The sequence below is a fragment of the Anas acuta genome, chromosome 5 (genome assembly GCF_963932015.1).
Source record: "Anas acuta chromosome 5, bAnaAcu1.1, whole genome shotgun sequence".
Classification (NCBI taxonomy): Eukaryota; Metazoa; Chordata; class Aves; order Anseriformes; family Anatidae; genus Anas; species Anas acuta.
Window position 1 is genome coordinate 64872844 of NC_088983.1, and position 13963 is coordinate 64886806.

The 13963-nt window shown below is 38.7% G+C and overlaps 1 protein-coding gene across 28 annotated transcripts in view; it reads left to right on the forward strand.

Annotated features, from left to right (window-relative positions):
- Window positions 1-13963, forward strand: part of MICAL2 (microtubule associated monooxygenase, calponin and LIM domain containing 2) — a 124272-nt gene that overhangs the window by 57006 nt on the left and 53303 nt on the right. For 16 of the 28 annotated variants that reach the window (XR_011097474.1, XM_068685350.1, XM_068685355.1 and 13 more), the window contains 8 exons: window positions 917-988; window positions 1575-1724; window positions 2900-3004; window positions 4464-4682; window positions 4901-5002; window positions 5608-5739; window positions 12203-12310; window positions 12745-12825. Coding sequence is in view for 27 of the 28 variants with exons in the window: in XM_068685350.1 (XP_068541451.1) it covers window positions 917-988; window positions 1575-1724; window positions 2900-3004; window positions 4464-4682; window positions 4901-5002; window positions 5608-5739; window positions 12203-12310; window positions 12745-12825 (969 nt within the window). In the remaining variant the exon portion in view is untranslated. The remainder of the gene's footprint in view (window positions 1-916; window positions 989-1574; window positions 1725-2899; window positions 3005-4463; window positions 4683-4900; window positions 5003-5607; window positions 5740-12202; window positions 12311-12744; window positions 12826-13963) is intronic. The other 12 variants (XM_068685359.1, XM_068685376.1, XM_068685358.1 and 9 more) reach the window with 11 other exon arrangements.

Here is a 13963-nt window from a genome sequence, read left to right on the forward strand (position 1 = left end):
ATAAGTGGAATGTGGTTTATTGTTCATAAAATATAAACTAACATGACATTTACAAGACAAAAAGCCCCTATGTCATAACTACACAAATTGTGCTGTCCTTTAAAGACTGAATTTAATGAGAAAAGACACAAATTTTTAAGTATTGACTATTTTGCAAGTTCATGCAAACTGAGTGAGAAATATTGTTTGTGTAATTTCCAGTAAAATGACAGCATACATGCGTAGCTTCATGTATAGCTTGAGCACAAAATAGGCTGTTTGCTTGCTTAAGTACTACTGTGTAAAACCAGAGTTGGGAAGGAGAACCCTGCAAGGGAGATGGATAACATATTTCTGAAATTGTTGAGGCAGAGAACAATTGCTCCAAAAAAAGGGACACATTTGCACTATGAAAACATGGTCTGCATGCAGTTGAAAAAGATGCAGAGCTATAGTGGAAGAGTGAGTCATCTTGGATTGCCATATTTATCTGGAAACCAATGTAGTGTAGATTAAAATTCACAGAATAACTGATGCTCAAATGCCTTTTTCTTCAAGTGTGTGCTAATGCTTTATGAGTTACAAAGTCATCAGTACTTAAGGAGGAATAGGCAAACACAAGGCTTGCAGGTCCTCTGTTGAACAAAGTGCAGGATTTTCCCTAGCAGAGCCCAGTAGGAGCTCCCAGTCAGGGCTGCTGTTACATACATGACTACTGCCAGCAGGGCTTCTTGTGCAAGGAGCAATCCTCCTGAGCTGGGGGACCTAATGAGGGGTGCACTGGCACTGCTTACCCATGGTCGTGGTATTTAACAGAGGCCAGACCACAAGACCACACTTGCCTGCTTGTGGAGCTAATGCCTGGGGAAGAAAGGATTGAATAAATTTGGTAGCTGTTAGAGTAATGCATATACTTAGTTTTGCTTTACTGTTTCAGGTTGAAGGGAAAACAGAAGAAAATGAGACTAACAAAAGACGTCGAAAAGGTCTTTTTGGTGCCTTTGAGGAGGTTAGTGCTGAGCCTGAGCTGTGTCAACACATATCCAGTTCTTTGATAAGCACCAGTGCTGAGGAGGCAGCAGAAGTTGGGGGACTGGGGCTTGGTCTCTTGTGCTTGGTAGGAACAAAAAGTCTGTCACCTTCAAACTTTGAATGCACTGTTCTCTGTGTGGAAAACAAGCTAAACTTACTGAAATCATTTTGCAGAGATAAGAGCATTATGTCAGTCACACCAGTTTTCTTTCTGACCCAAGAATGTTTAAGGTATAGGTGTGTTTGTTTTATTCCTCCCAACTCAATTATTTGAACAATTTCTGTTTAAAGAGTTTGTATTTTCTGATACGCTCTCTCTGATTTAGTTACCTTTTTGACTCTCTGCTTTGTCATCCCTAGTACTGATGCGTGTTCCCTTTTTACTGTGCTCTGGGGCCAAAGAAAATATTTTTTCAGTGAATTTTGCATGCTAAGCAGTGTCATTTTTAATATGCTATGGACTATATTTCCTCTCATCATTGGCTTATAAGGATGTCATTTTCTCTCTTTACAAGTGTCATAGGTAAACCTGAGGAAAAACATTGTCTGTTGTTTTCTTGCAGGCTTCAGGCTTTTCAAGCCAAGCAACAAGTGCTGGGAAAGAACAGAATGATAGTAAAGAAGGAATGAACCAGAATAAGGTTAAATCAATGGCAACTCAGCTGTTGGCCAAGTTTGAAGAGAATGCTCCAAATACAATTTTTAGGAGGCAGGTAGGTCACTGATGAAAATAAGTCATTTCTGAAATTACGCTGTAGTCTCTCCTTGTGAATGTGATGCAGATCTCGGGGGGGGGGGGGGGGGGGTGGATCTGTTAGATGTTTGGATAGGGTTTTCTTTCCTTGTTTTTAATTCTTTATGCTAATTAAAGGGTATTCCTCTTAATTTTGTGGGAACAAATATAACTAATATATAGATCATTGCATTTCAATATGCTGTATTATAGTGCATAGTAATATCATGTGGAATTGCAGAGACTGGAAATCTCTTGTAAACCAGTCTGTAGAATTTCTCCTTGGTGTAGGAGTCTGTTGGCTGTATGTGATATTACAGAATAACTTTTTTTTTTCTTTCTGTGCATTGTGAGTAAAGGTAACCAAATACCCTGCAGACTCTTTCTTTGTAGAACATTTAAAGAAAGCATAGGAAGGGAGCCTAATCTTTTGGAAGATATGTACAGCTTTTATTTCCATTCCTAAGGAAGGCATAGTAGAATATGTTTGAACATTTCACAGCACTTTCATAGTTTGTTGTTAATGCTGGCGGTGTTTTAAAATCATCCTGTGCTGTCATGGTAACAATGATAATCCCCAAATCACACTTGAGCCAGTGAGATGGCTTGGTAAATCAAATGAATTCAGATCTCTCACCTGAAAGATCTGAAGGAAGGATTTGCAAGGTGTCAAAGTTTTGTCAAAGGTGGTGGCTTTCTTAATTCTTTGTGCTTGTATGATTTTCTCTGTTTACATTCTTAAGTCCTCAAAAGGTGTAGGCTTTACAGATGTCAAGTGACTTTCCCAGTCTAGGAACCATTGCTGTTTGCACTCTTTCCAGCTACTTCTCTTTGCTCTGAGATTTGTGCATGTCATAACTGAGTAGAACTTTGCTTGTTCAATGAAACCTTGTTGCATTATTACCTTTTGATCATAGCCTCTCTATGAACACTGAATTTTTTGAATTTTAAGTATATCTTTGATGGTAAAAGGGTTAATAAAAATGAGTAGGGGACAAAAATCTGCAAAGCATGTTGATTAAGCTCTATAATACTGTTTCTTTAAAAACAGCTTTTATTTCTTTCTGCCTCAGAAGATCTTAGAATCCTATTTACCGTCTTTCCGTCTTTCTTTTTTCTCCACTCTGTCTTCATAATTTAAAAATGCTTTACAAGGAGCAAATAGATAGACCAGCCCTGGTCTCTTCTGATTCTCCTGTTAATCCTCGCTTTGCTAAACCTAAGGATCCAAGTCTTCTTTCACCTCAACCAAAAAGGCAGGTAGGAACTCATGTAGATAACACCTCAAGATCATATCATTCCTCTTACTGCTGGGAACTCAATGTTATTGTGTAATTACAGAATCTATAAAATGATAATTGGATATGATCTGCAGAGTTAACAGATACATTTAGCTGAGAATTGTGAAAACTGCATTAAAGTTTAGGCTTAAAAACCATTAAAGGTTTTTATACCTGCTTAATCAGGTGAGAAGAGTATTTGCAAGAATCAGTAGGTGCATAGAAAGAACCATAAAAACCTAGAGGTGTTGATCTCCATGTTATCACATGTAGTATCCAAGTTGTGTTTAAGTTGTGTTTGTGTGCAAGAAAAGTACAGCAATAGCTGACAATTTTCTGTGTGTGTACTTGATGCTTTGTGCTGTTGTAATGAATGATAAGGCAAAAGGAGTTTTCCACTCTAAGAAGGAAAAATGACTAAGCTAAAGGCTTGAGCATTGGAAAATCTCGTATTAATGCCCAGGTTTTCTACTTCATTGTGCAGCATCATATACCTGGGGCAAAATTTTTGAGAACTTTAATTTTTCTCTTAGCATTTCTAAAGCAAGCAATCTTTATATCAAATAATATTGATATTCACCTTAAATTACAATTTTTGAATTGCAGTAAATATTCTGTAGTGGTCTTCTAATTTTGCCACAGACCACTCTTGCATTTGTATTGTATGTGGAAATCTCCAGGTCAGCTTGATGAAAACTGCATATTCATGAACTGTTTGAGAATTATTTTAAAGGCAGATGTGCTGTTCTGTAATGTAAAGAGCAAACTGCAAGTTGATTAGAATTAGTTTTTCTTAATTTTAATTCCGAAGATTTTGGACCGATGGGATGAAGTAGAAAACTGTCGTGAAAAAAACAACTGGAAGGTTATTTTTAAGACTGAATTTAATAAAGCTGAACTGGTTTGGCTGTTTTATTTACTTCAAAAAATATATAAAGATAAAAATTCGGAGACCCATTCTGAGCTCCTCAGAAAGTGCTTCAAATCTGAAAAGCATTATCTCGACTCATGCTACACTAGATCAAGGATTATGCCAGGGACTACTGTTGGTATTTTTACAATTTGATTGACCAGTTTCAGGTAGATATGATGCTAAAACAGAACTTTGCTTTAAAAACAAACAAAACCCTAGAATAAGATGTTGTCGCGTTCTTCTCCACTAATGCAGTCTGGACTTATTCATTAAAAACTGAGGCAAAACTCAAGAAGGATGTGAAGACCTTCATAAGCTATGTAGCACCAATGTATTTCAGTGCATGGACATGAGTAGTACACTTGCAGTAGATAGTGTGGAGAGAGTGCTATGAGATCCAGGAGAACATTTCATTTCTTGTTCCGTGCATGACTGTGCTGTGCTTTTGGAAGCATCCTTAAAAGCTGAATATACTGCATGGTAGTGCAGAAAGCAGATTATTTTTTTCACTTCAAGTGTTTCCCAGTTTCAGGTGGTAGCTAGAACTGCACACGAGGTCAGGGAACCCAAACAGTCTTTAAATGGTTCTGATCATATGGCCAGGAGACCAAAGACTGTAGAAAAAACAGATACCCAGCCCAGTCTGTCAGAAACCTCTGAAAATCTTGCATCTGCCTGTTCCGCTGCATTTGTACTCTCTGGAGTGCTTGAGCGTCTTCAGAACCTGGAGGAAAAAATGAAACAGGTGACAAGCAAATTATTTTCCTTTCTCTCTCTTAACCACATATATTAATCTATATACTGTATTTGCCCTGCGTATGCTGGCATTTTCTCTGTTGATTTTTAGGTTATATTAAGACAATAAAAATGCTTCTTGCATGCTTGCTGTATTCTGGTGAGATGTATAACATTGACTGAAATCTCCCTCTCTTTCCTGCTCTCTTTCCTGCTCTCTTACTGCAGAAAAGAGCTCAGACCATAGCAAGTAGAGAATTCCATAAAAAGAACATTAAAGAGAAAGCGGCACATCTTGCCTCAATGTTTGGATACATGGAGTTTCCAAAGGTGAATATTAGGTTTTGCACCTGCAGAACTGCTGAGTTAGAAGACATATTTGAGAATCCTTGGGGGAAAACGATTGCCATGTTGTTTTTTTTTAATTTTCCTTTCATTCTGGGTAGATCTGAAGAGTAATTTGGATTCCACTGAAAACTGCTAAAAAGCTTTAAATATTATTGCATAATTTAATTGAGGTAAAACACAATCTAAATCATGAAACCAGTCAGAGTACTTTTGTATAAGGGAAATGTCTTAAAATACACCACATGTTGCGTGTAAGTGTACGCAAGTAGCTTGCAGTTTCTAAGGAACTGGTAAGCAGTAGTTCTCAGTCAGCAAAATTTGGCATTTAGTTTTGTTGTGCTTTCTCCCAGCACTACATTACCTTGCTGCCTGCAAGAAAATTGAGTACAGTAATACTATTTGATGTGAAGGTTTTGCCATGATGATTTCCATGGCTCCTCACTATGAAGAAGTAAAGAACAGTGGAAAATTGTCGTCATTATCTATTTTTCTTTTTTTTTTTGGTGCATGACTGTGAAATTACTGTCTTAACCTGTGCTAATGTCACTCTCTGTTAGATAACTCTTCTCTGTTTCTGCTCTACACAGAATAAGCTACCTACTAAAGGCTTATCCCATTCTCAGCCCCCAACTCCCTCTTGCCTTCCATCTCATGATTCAGCTGCTGCCTGTCCTCCGTCATCTGTAGGTTCAACTTCCCCTGCACTTCCTTCTAGACAGGTACTCTATTAACAGATTTTTCCTGTAAAATCCAAACTTGTGCTAAAGTTGCTTGAGAAATAGCTTGGATGGAAGGTACTGCCTTTGCATGGTGGATCTATTGGATAGTTTGTATCTCACATACAAATTAAACTTTACTTTCTTTGCTGTTGCTAATTTCGCATGTTTGTAAGACGAAAGTCAACACTAAAAGTAGTTTGGGTATAAAGCTGAAGAACGGAGTAAATACTTGAGAAAACTTTTACCTAAATTCAGAATTTTTTGCATCACTGCTTATTTCAATGTTAAAATTATAAACAGTAATTATCTGTTGTTGGATAGTACCACAGATACACGTAGGAGAGAGTGAGTTCCATGTTGTGTGTATAACTGCGTGTTATGGGATTGGTTAATTGTGCTGTGGGTTATTTTCCTTTTTCATAATACTATCACTTGGGCCTGCAGGGAAGAACCTGGATCATACTGCTTATTTTAAATAGAGGATGTGTGTTAGAATTGTATGAGCATTTGTTGGCATGGGCAGACTTTAATGTTGTTTTCTTTGTTTGCTTATTTGTACTTTAAATTTTATTCTGAGGATTAATTGCCAGAACATAGTTCTTTGTAACAGCAGGCTTCACACAGAGGAAGTGTGCATGAAATGAAAGCAATTAAGTAATACTTAAATCAGAGGTATTCAGCTCTTACTACTTACACAGTGTTGCTTTTATCTGTGAAAGATGAGATGTCATCTATGAGTTGGCTTCTAACTCCTCTGTTTCGGGATTTTAATTGAGGAAAGTTGGATAATTCCCTCTGTTTCAGGATTTTAATTGAGGAAAGTTGGATAATTCATGGCTTTTCAGGGACGGTAAAGGCCCAGATTCCTTTTACTTCACCCAGATTATGTAGCAGCAGGCTGGTAACACCACAGTATTGATTAGGCTTGGAGCGGACATCAGGGTGGAAACGTCAAGTTTCTAGAAGCATTGGAGGTGGCTGCTGTGACCCAGCGTAGGTACTGCTGGAGCTGGTGGCCCTGCTGTCTGGCACACAGAAGTGCTGTTCAGCAAAATCAGGTACTGTCTCCATTTACTGGGGCAAAGGCCAAAGCATTCTGCCTGCTCTTGTGTTTAAATGACAGTAGTTTTATGAAATATTCATGAGTATTATCAAACTTCAGGTAAGTCAAGGCTGAAGATGATTTCCTATCTGAAGGGTGTTCAGCAGTATTATTTAGTGGAATTAGTCTAGATCACTTTAGGATTTTGTTTATTTTTTGTGTTTGCTGTGTTGGTTTGGTTGTCTTCTACCATATTGTTGATGCTAGTTGGAAATGGGGCTCACCGATGCAACAGTAACTGAGCAGGTAGCTATTAAGCTGATCTGTGGTTTGCAAAAGTATGTTCCTTGGATTAGATGGAGGTATATTGAAAAAACTCTCTTCCTCTCTCATTCCCCAGGAGAATATAGGCTACGAGCCCTTCAAGGACATTGCAAGCCCAGCAGGTGCCTAACTACTATAATCCTCTAATCCCCTTCAGCCTTAAAATCATTCCTTTGCCTAGATTCACCTCTTACTTTTTATGATCTAGGAGGTATAACATTTGATGGACTTAAAGCAAAGTAATGGTTTTCAAAATATTGGGGTCTGTTGCTCTTCTGTTCTCGAGTAAAATTGTGGCACTACAAAAAGAGTAAAAATCAATGTGAACTAGGCTTTAGCAAATGAGAACTAGGCTCTTAATCTCATTATAAGCAATGTTTTTGCTTATAACCCTGCTTTTGGCAGGGTGAAGCACATATGAGGCTAGAAAAGCTTGTTCTGTCACCAGCACAGTACATGTACCTTCATCTTATTTGGTACATTGTTGCTTGGTTAGGTAGGACTACATTTATTCTGTAGCATTCCTACGCATATGGGCATGCTGATGCTTAGTATATTGCTCCACAGGCTTGTACAGTCTCAGGTCCTCCTGTATACTGTATGCTCCGCACATGTTTAAATATAGCACATTCAGCACAGCATAGTTGAGAATTTTCAAGTAGCCTGGTAATTAACAGGCTAGCACTTACTTTCCCCCACTCTGAGGCAGATGTGATAATAGAAAACTGATCCAAATGAACCCCAACTGATGATGGATTATTGTAAATATTTTAGTGGGAAAAGTAGTAATTTAACAGCAGCAGCAACAAAACACCAACCCTTGAGGTTTTTTTTTCCAAGGTTGCCAGTGAATGCAAGTGATGTTGCTGGTCTTGCCCTTGCTACAGGGGTTACTAAAGGGGTGGGAAGGGTGCTCAGGATCAGTCAGCCCTGATGCTGGGCAAGGCTGCTGCAGGTAAGGAGCGGGTACCTGTGCTTCGTGTCTGTGCCAGGTATGATAAAGGGTCACCATGAAAACGGAGATTGGGGTCAGGATTGGGTGTTCAGATAAGGGACCTTTGAATGGTAAGGAGCAGGGTGCTGGGGGACAACTTTCAGAGCAAGTTATGCCAATGTGCATTCACACTACACAAATAAATGTTGATCCTGCCATGAGGATGGGGGAGGGACTCAGTAGCCCTTTGGGTCTATGTCCATGACTGGTTTTGTGTTAGTGATGTGCAGATGATGATGTTTATGGATGTGCCCAGCTGTTGTTCTTCATCCTCTGTTATTGAAACTAATTCAGTCCTATGATACCCCATTACTTTAGTTTTACCTCTTTGGCAACTTAACTTCAGCTCTGTGTCTCTTTGAGTTACACAGGCCACATTTTGGCTTACCTTTTGTTAATTCTAAAGCAAAATATTTTGAAGAAGCAGATTTATTACTGTTATTTTTCCTGTAAGAGTATGAAATCTTCAAGGAACGCCTGCTGCTGTCTTGATTTCATAATAGGCAATCTATATGTACTCTTCCATGATTAAGTTGATGTTCCTGCATTTTGTATGTTAAGAATGCAGTTTTCAGAGCATGAAAGTTTTGTTGTGCTTTTTAAAACAATAGCTAAATGTGCAGTATTATATATACATAGATATGTGTGTATATATAAAACTATGTATATAAAAGATAATATTTCAGGTGCACAGCCTGCACTTTCAAATAGTGTGCATGCTAGTTTAATAACGTGTTTGGACCTTTGTGATGTGACAATATATTAGTAATGGTCTGTGTTCATGTTACCTTGAGGATGGGTTTGTAGGACTATGAATTTGTACTTGATCTCTTCTGAGAGATATCACTAGCTAAGTGTAGACTTCAGTATGGAAAGGGACCTCAGGACTCGTAAACCAACAGGAAGAGTTCCCATGTGTTGCTGTGTGTCCTATTTTTCCCAGCAGAAGAACAGAAGATAATAGAAGTTTGATTTTAGTAAGACTTCATAAGATATGACCTGTAAATATCAGCACCTTCCTGTCATTTAAATAGTAGTGTCATTTCAATCTCAAGTGAGTACTGAGATGATTATGTTATCAGACAAGACAATCCTTTGTATCTGATGAGTTTTTATTGGCATAGTATTAAGTATGGTGTCTGAGGAGACTTACTGTCTTATTACAGAGACATGTTGTTAAGCCTCAATCCTGAAAGGAGCGTTTGAAAGTGATTCTATGGATGCATGCTGTTTCTTCCAGTTTCTTTTAAATATATGCACCATAACATACAGTCTTTTGAACTTATTAAGAATTAAGTTCTGTACAGAAGTATATGCAAGTCAGTAATAATCAAAGCTCCCTTCTAAGTTTAATCAGCTGTCATATTTTGTATAAAATTATGAGTTAACAGGGAAAGTTGAAGAAAACTAAGCTGTGTAAGAGTTGACAAGTTCTCTAAAGGAATGTGCCCCTGGTATGTAGATATGAGGTCAGACTTTCTCTTCTGCAACTGGAGTTCTTATGCTTGGGTGATTGAAGGGGAGAGGATGTCATCAAAGTCCTTGTCCATAATTGTCCATAAGCTGGATGAGGTTGAGAGAAGACATGGGGTGGCTTGGTGGTGATGCTGTTGTCATACAAGGGCTGATGATGAGCCTTGCAAGACAGAACTGCAAGAGTCAGGTGCTCCCTGACCCTCTGCTTCTCAGTGGGTTTCTGCTCATGGCAGGTGCTCACAGGGCTGCCCCTATAGATTCTTGCCTTGCCCTGCTCTTTTTATTTCCTGATTGAATGCTACTTAAAAGGTGCAGTGCTGCAACTGTTGTAAATTATCTTCTCTTGTCTACCCACTTCTCTGATTCATTAAGGAAAACCAGTAGCAATCTTCTCCCAGTAATGTATCCTTATAAACCATATTCTCTAAAGTAAAATGTAATCAGTCCTCAAGTCTATTTGCTTCCTTCCCTTCCTCCTGGTCAGCACCAACAATCTTCGTGTTGGTGGTTGTTGATTAGGAGACAAGAGCAGACAGCAATCTTGGTTGCTAGATTGAACTAAAATCCCATTTGCTTTTGCATGGAATGTGAATTCACAGTCATTACATGAACATTTCCTTTTAAAAACGTTTTTAGCAGTATATATAGACATGCAATTTTCTTGTTTTGACTGCCTTAATGTTGACACAGATTGCTCCAATGGGTGGAGAACAGAAATTAACCAACCTGACGAATTGTAAGGTATAGTTCAGGCTCCAGGATACTTTCCCTGAAATGCAAGTACTTGCACTTTAAGCGTAGCCCTACTGCTTAACTGATGAATGCTGCAGCATTTCACTACCTCAAGGGAATCTTTCTGCTTCAACAGACTTTGAATGGTTTCTTTTTCCTAGGAGCTTGTGGTAATAAGTTGTATGTGGCCTAAAAGTTGTTCAGAGGTGCATATTTTAGAAAGGAAGTTTTTGTCTTCTATGATTTTAAATAATAAAAAAGAACTTAATTTTCCTATAGTAGCAAGTAATGTCACTTTTACTCTCTGTTTCTAAATTAATATACCACTTAAGACAGAGTTGGGGTATATACTTTTCTGCCACTTTCCTACAAGTTGTGCAGGTATTAAATAATATTTTAATAGTTTTTTATATTAAGCAAAACCAAACAGTACAGAAATTTGTCCTTTAAATGGCTTTTGTTGTCTTCATGTACATCCTTTATATCTGCCTGGATATAAAGACAAATCTAATTATGATACAACACTCAAAAGATAAGGGGAGCTGTAAGGGGCTGGACATGTTTCCAAGTCCCTGCACTTAAATTCTTCATTAGCATGAATATTTTTATTAACTATAATTTTTGAAAAAATACCCACAGTTGCATTTACATTTTTTTGCATTTTATATTTTTCTCCTTTCTTCAGAGTGACTTTATGACATTTTAAAAACGCTCCATTAGCAAGACTGTGGTGGCAGAAGAAAACTCATTTCACTGAGAAGCATGAGACTTTAAAGTTTGGCTCAGTGGGAGGCAAATAGAGAGTAAGATGTGAGATCATGGGTCCTGTAGGAAGGAAAATGTCCTAGCTTTAGAAGCAGAGTATCAGATACCTGGCCATACCAGGATGGCTCTTGCTGCTTTTGGGTTTGCAGAGGGATTGTGGGATATTGATTAAAAAAATAAAATCACTACAGGAAACTTGAATTAGGGTAGCAAATCTTAATGTAAATCTATGAGATCTTCACAGTCTCTTCTTCATGAAAAGAGAACTAGAGTACCCACCTGCCACACACACATGTACATGTAGCTTTCTCCTTTTCCACCCCCAGGCCTATTTGTGGCTAGAAAACCTGGCCCATACAGTCAGTGGTCTGTCTGAGAAGTGTTTGGAGCCGCAGCATAAGGAACTGCTATCTTCCTGCAGACCTGTTGGTTAAATTTTGTTAGAAACAGCCTAACTTAATAGTGGCTGTAATGGTATGACTAAACAGGTTAAAAGAGGTGTCTTCCCTGCATGAGTACGGTTTCTGAAGTTTTCCTCAGCGCTAAGAGGAGTCACTGGAGAGGAGAAAGATTCCTCTCTGAGCATCAGCAAACTGTTTCTGCGAGGGACTTCTAGTAGGTGTTTGTAGAATGTTTCTTGAAATGCCAGTTTGAAGTCTGTCATTATGAAGTTGAGCCCACCTCAACTTTCTGAGTTATAACACCAAAGGTTTAAAAATTCAAAGTGGTGGTGGTGGTTTCATTTGTTTTTTAATTTAACACAATAGTCCATCCCTGATAGCCAGGCCGTAGCTCCCAGCTCAGCTGCTGTGTGCCTTTTGCAGACGCAGCAGGAAGCCTTGTGCTGTGGGAGCAGCAGTGGCTCCTAGCAGCTATTTCTCCATCATCTGAAAGGAGAAATGTGTATGGACTGCCTAGAAGTCTCCTGTGGCCACCAGCTCGACCGTGCTGATCGTGTATGAATGTGTTTGTGCTCTGCTGGACTTGCCTCTGCTCTTTCTCAGAGCCTGTCTCTATCATTGCTTGCATTCATTTGCACGTTTTCAACTCATTCTCATCTTTTTCTCATTAAATTCTTGAATAACCAAGCTCTTCCTTCAATTCTTCATCTTCTTCCTTTTTCCGGTTAGATGACTGTAGGAAAGGTCTCATGTGCAATTGGAGCTATGGCAGAAGTTCTTGTCAATCTATATGTGAATGATCATAGACCTAAGCCACAAATTCCCCCCCTTGAACTGGTAAGGCTAAATCCACAAAGAAACAACAACTTGACTTAAAAACAGTGTTTTCGAGAGTATCATCCTGACTTAAGACCCTGGTGGTGGAGCACCTCAAGTGTTATATCTTAGTCTAACACTTATTAAGAAATCAAGTGCATATTGACAAAGCATGCTGATGCATATGTGGATGTGCTGGAATTGTTGCTCTCAATATATTATATTTATATTTTTATTACTTGCCTGTATGAAATAAAACTTCAGGAGACTTTTATTAAATGTAATTACTGGTACAACTAATAATAAATGGTAGCTATTAATCAAGGTGGCTTCTAAAAAAGTTTTGTACAGTGCATGTTTATGCAATCATTTTTAACATATAAATGCTGAATCACCATGCTTCATTTTGAAGAAAGCTATTTTTATACTCTGACACTATCCTGTGTTGAATTCAGAAGCAGTCTCTGGACAGAGCCTCAGATTCTTGCCCCATTCCCTATTCTCCATCTCCTGCCTCCACTGCTCAGAGACATCAGGTATTGGGAAGCTAAGTAAGGTGGTGTGTTGCAGTGATGATAATTACTTATTAGCCAGCACTGAACTCTGATTGCTTCCACTTTACTGTAACTATCTGACCTGTTCTGTTAACATCATATTTTGAAAAATGCATTTCTATGCTTTTTCACTTGCATGGTTGTTGATTTGGAAAGTTTTGTGTAGTTCATGCTCCAGAATCATCCAGCACACCAAAATCAGATTACTAAAGGTAGGTTTGGTTTAGGATTCTCAGTTTTTAAGCACAAGAGTGTGACTCATGACATTGATAATTGTGACTTAAACTTAACATTAAAAACTTGTTCTGAGGCCTTCTTTCACTGACAGATTGAAGATGAGTTGTGTGGGCTGCATGCTGGTGTCTGTATGTGAGTGGGCTCTGCCAAGCTTGCACCTCCACTGTCCCAAGTGTGGCACCCCTCACGAGGTGAGGACAGGAAAGGGAGGTGGTGGCAGCTGTGGTAGAGCCAGGATGCTCATCTGTACTGACCTATACACAAGTAGAATGCATAATACAAAGTAACTTCTTCATACCTGTCTCTAATAAGAAAGGGGAAGCCCAATGGTGTCTAGTCTATTTAATTCATTTTTCTGTGTCTTTTGCATGTATTATTATCCACAAAAGATAAGGTTTGTGGCAATAAAAAAAAAAAAAAAAGAAAATCAAGTTAACTGACCAAATCCAACACAAACTTTGAAAATATTTCATGTTGTTGATATGGGTCATATTTTAAAATCCAATGTATTTATAGTATGCTGAAAGTCCATGGTGGTAATGAAGCTGATTTTTAAAATAAACCAAGCCCTAGCTTGGGCTGTTGTCTCAGAAGAAGCGTGGCTGAGTGGGGGAAGCACATCTGCAGGTGATGGACGTGGTGGTTCAGACACCAGTATCAAAGACTGTCGTATTTTTCGTTCTTAACTTTAAAGCACAAGCCTACATTTTCATTAGGGGTATGAGCTCAGTGCTACTGAGCTGAACTGAGTCTTCAGGGCTTCCTTAGCTTCAACGAATCTCTGTTCAAGACCAGCGAGGTCTGCCTTTGCCTTTGTTTGAGAAGCACTGCAGCCTGCAGCCATGAGTGGAAGTACCTGGGACGGTGTGGCACAGGTTGCTGG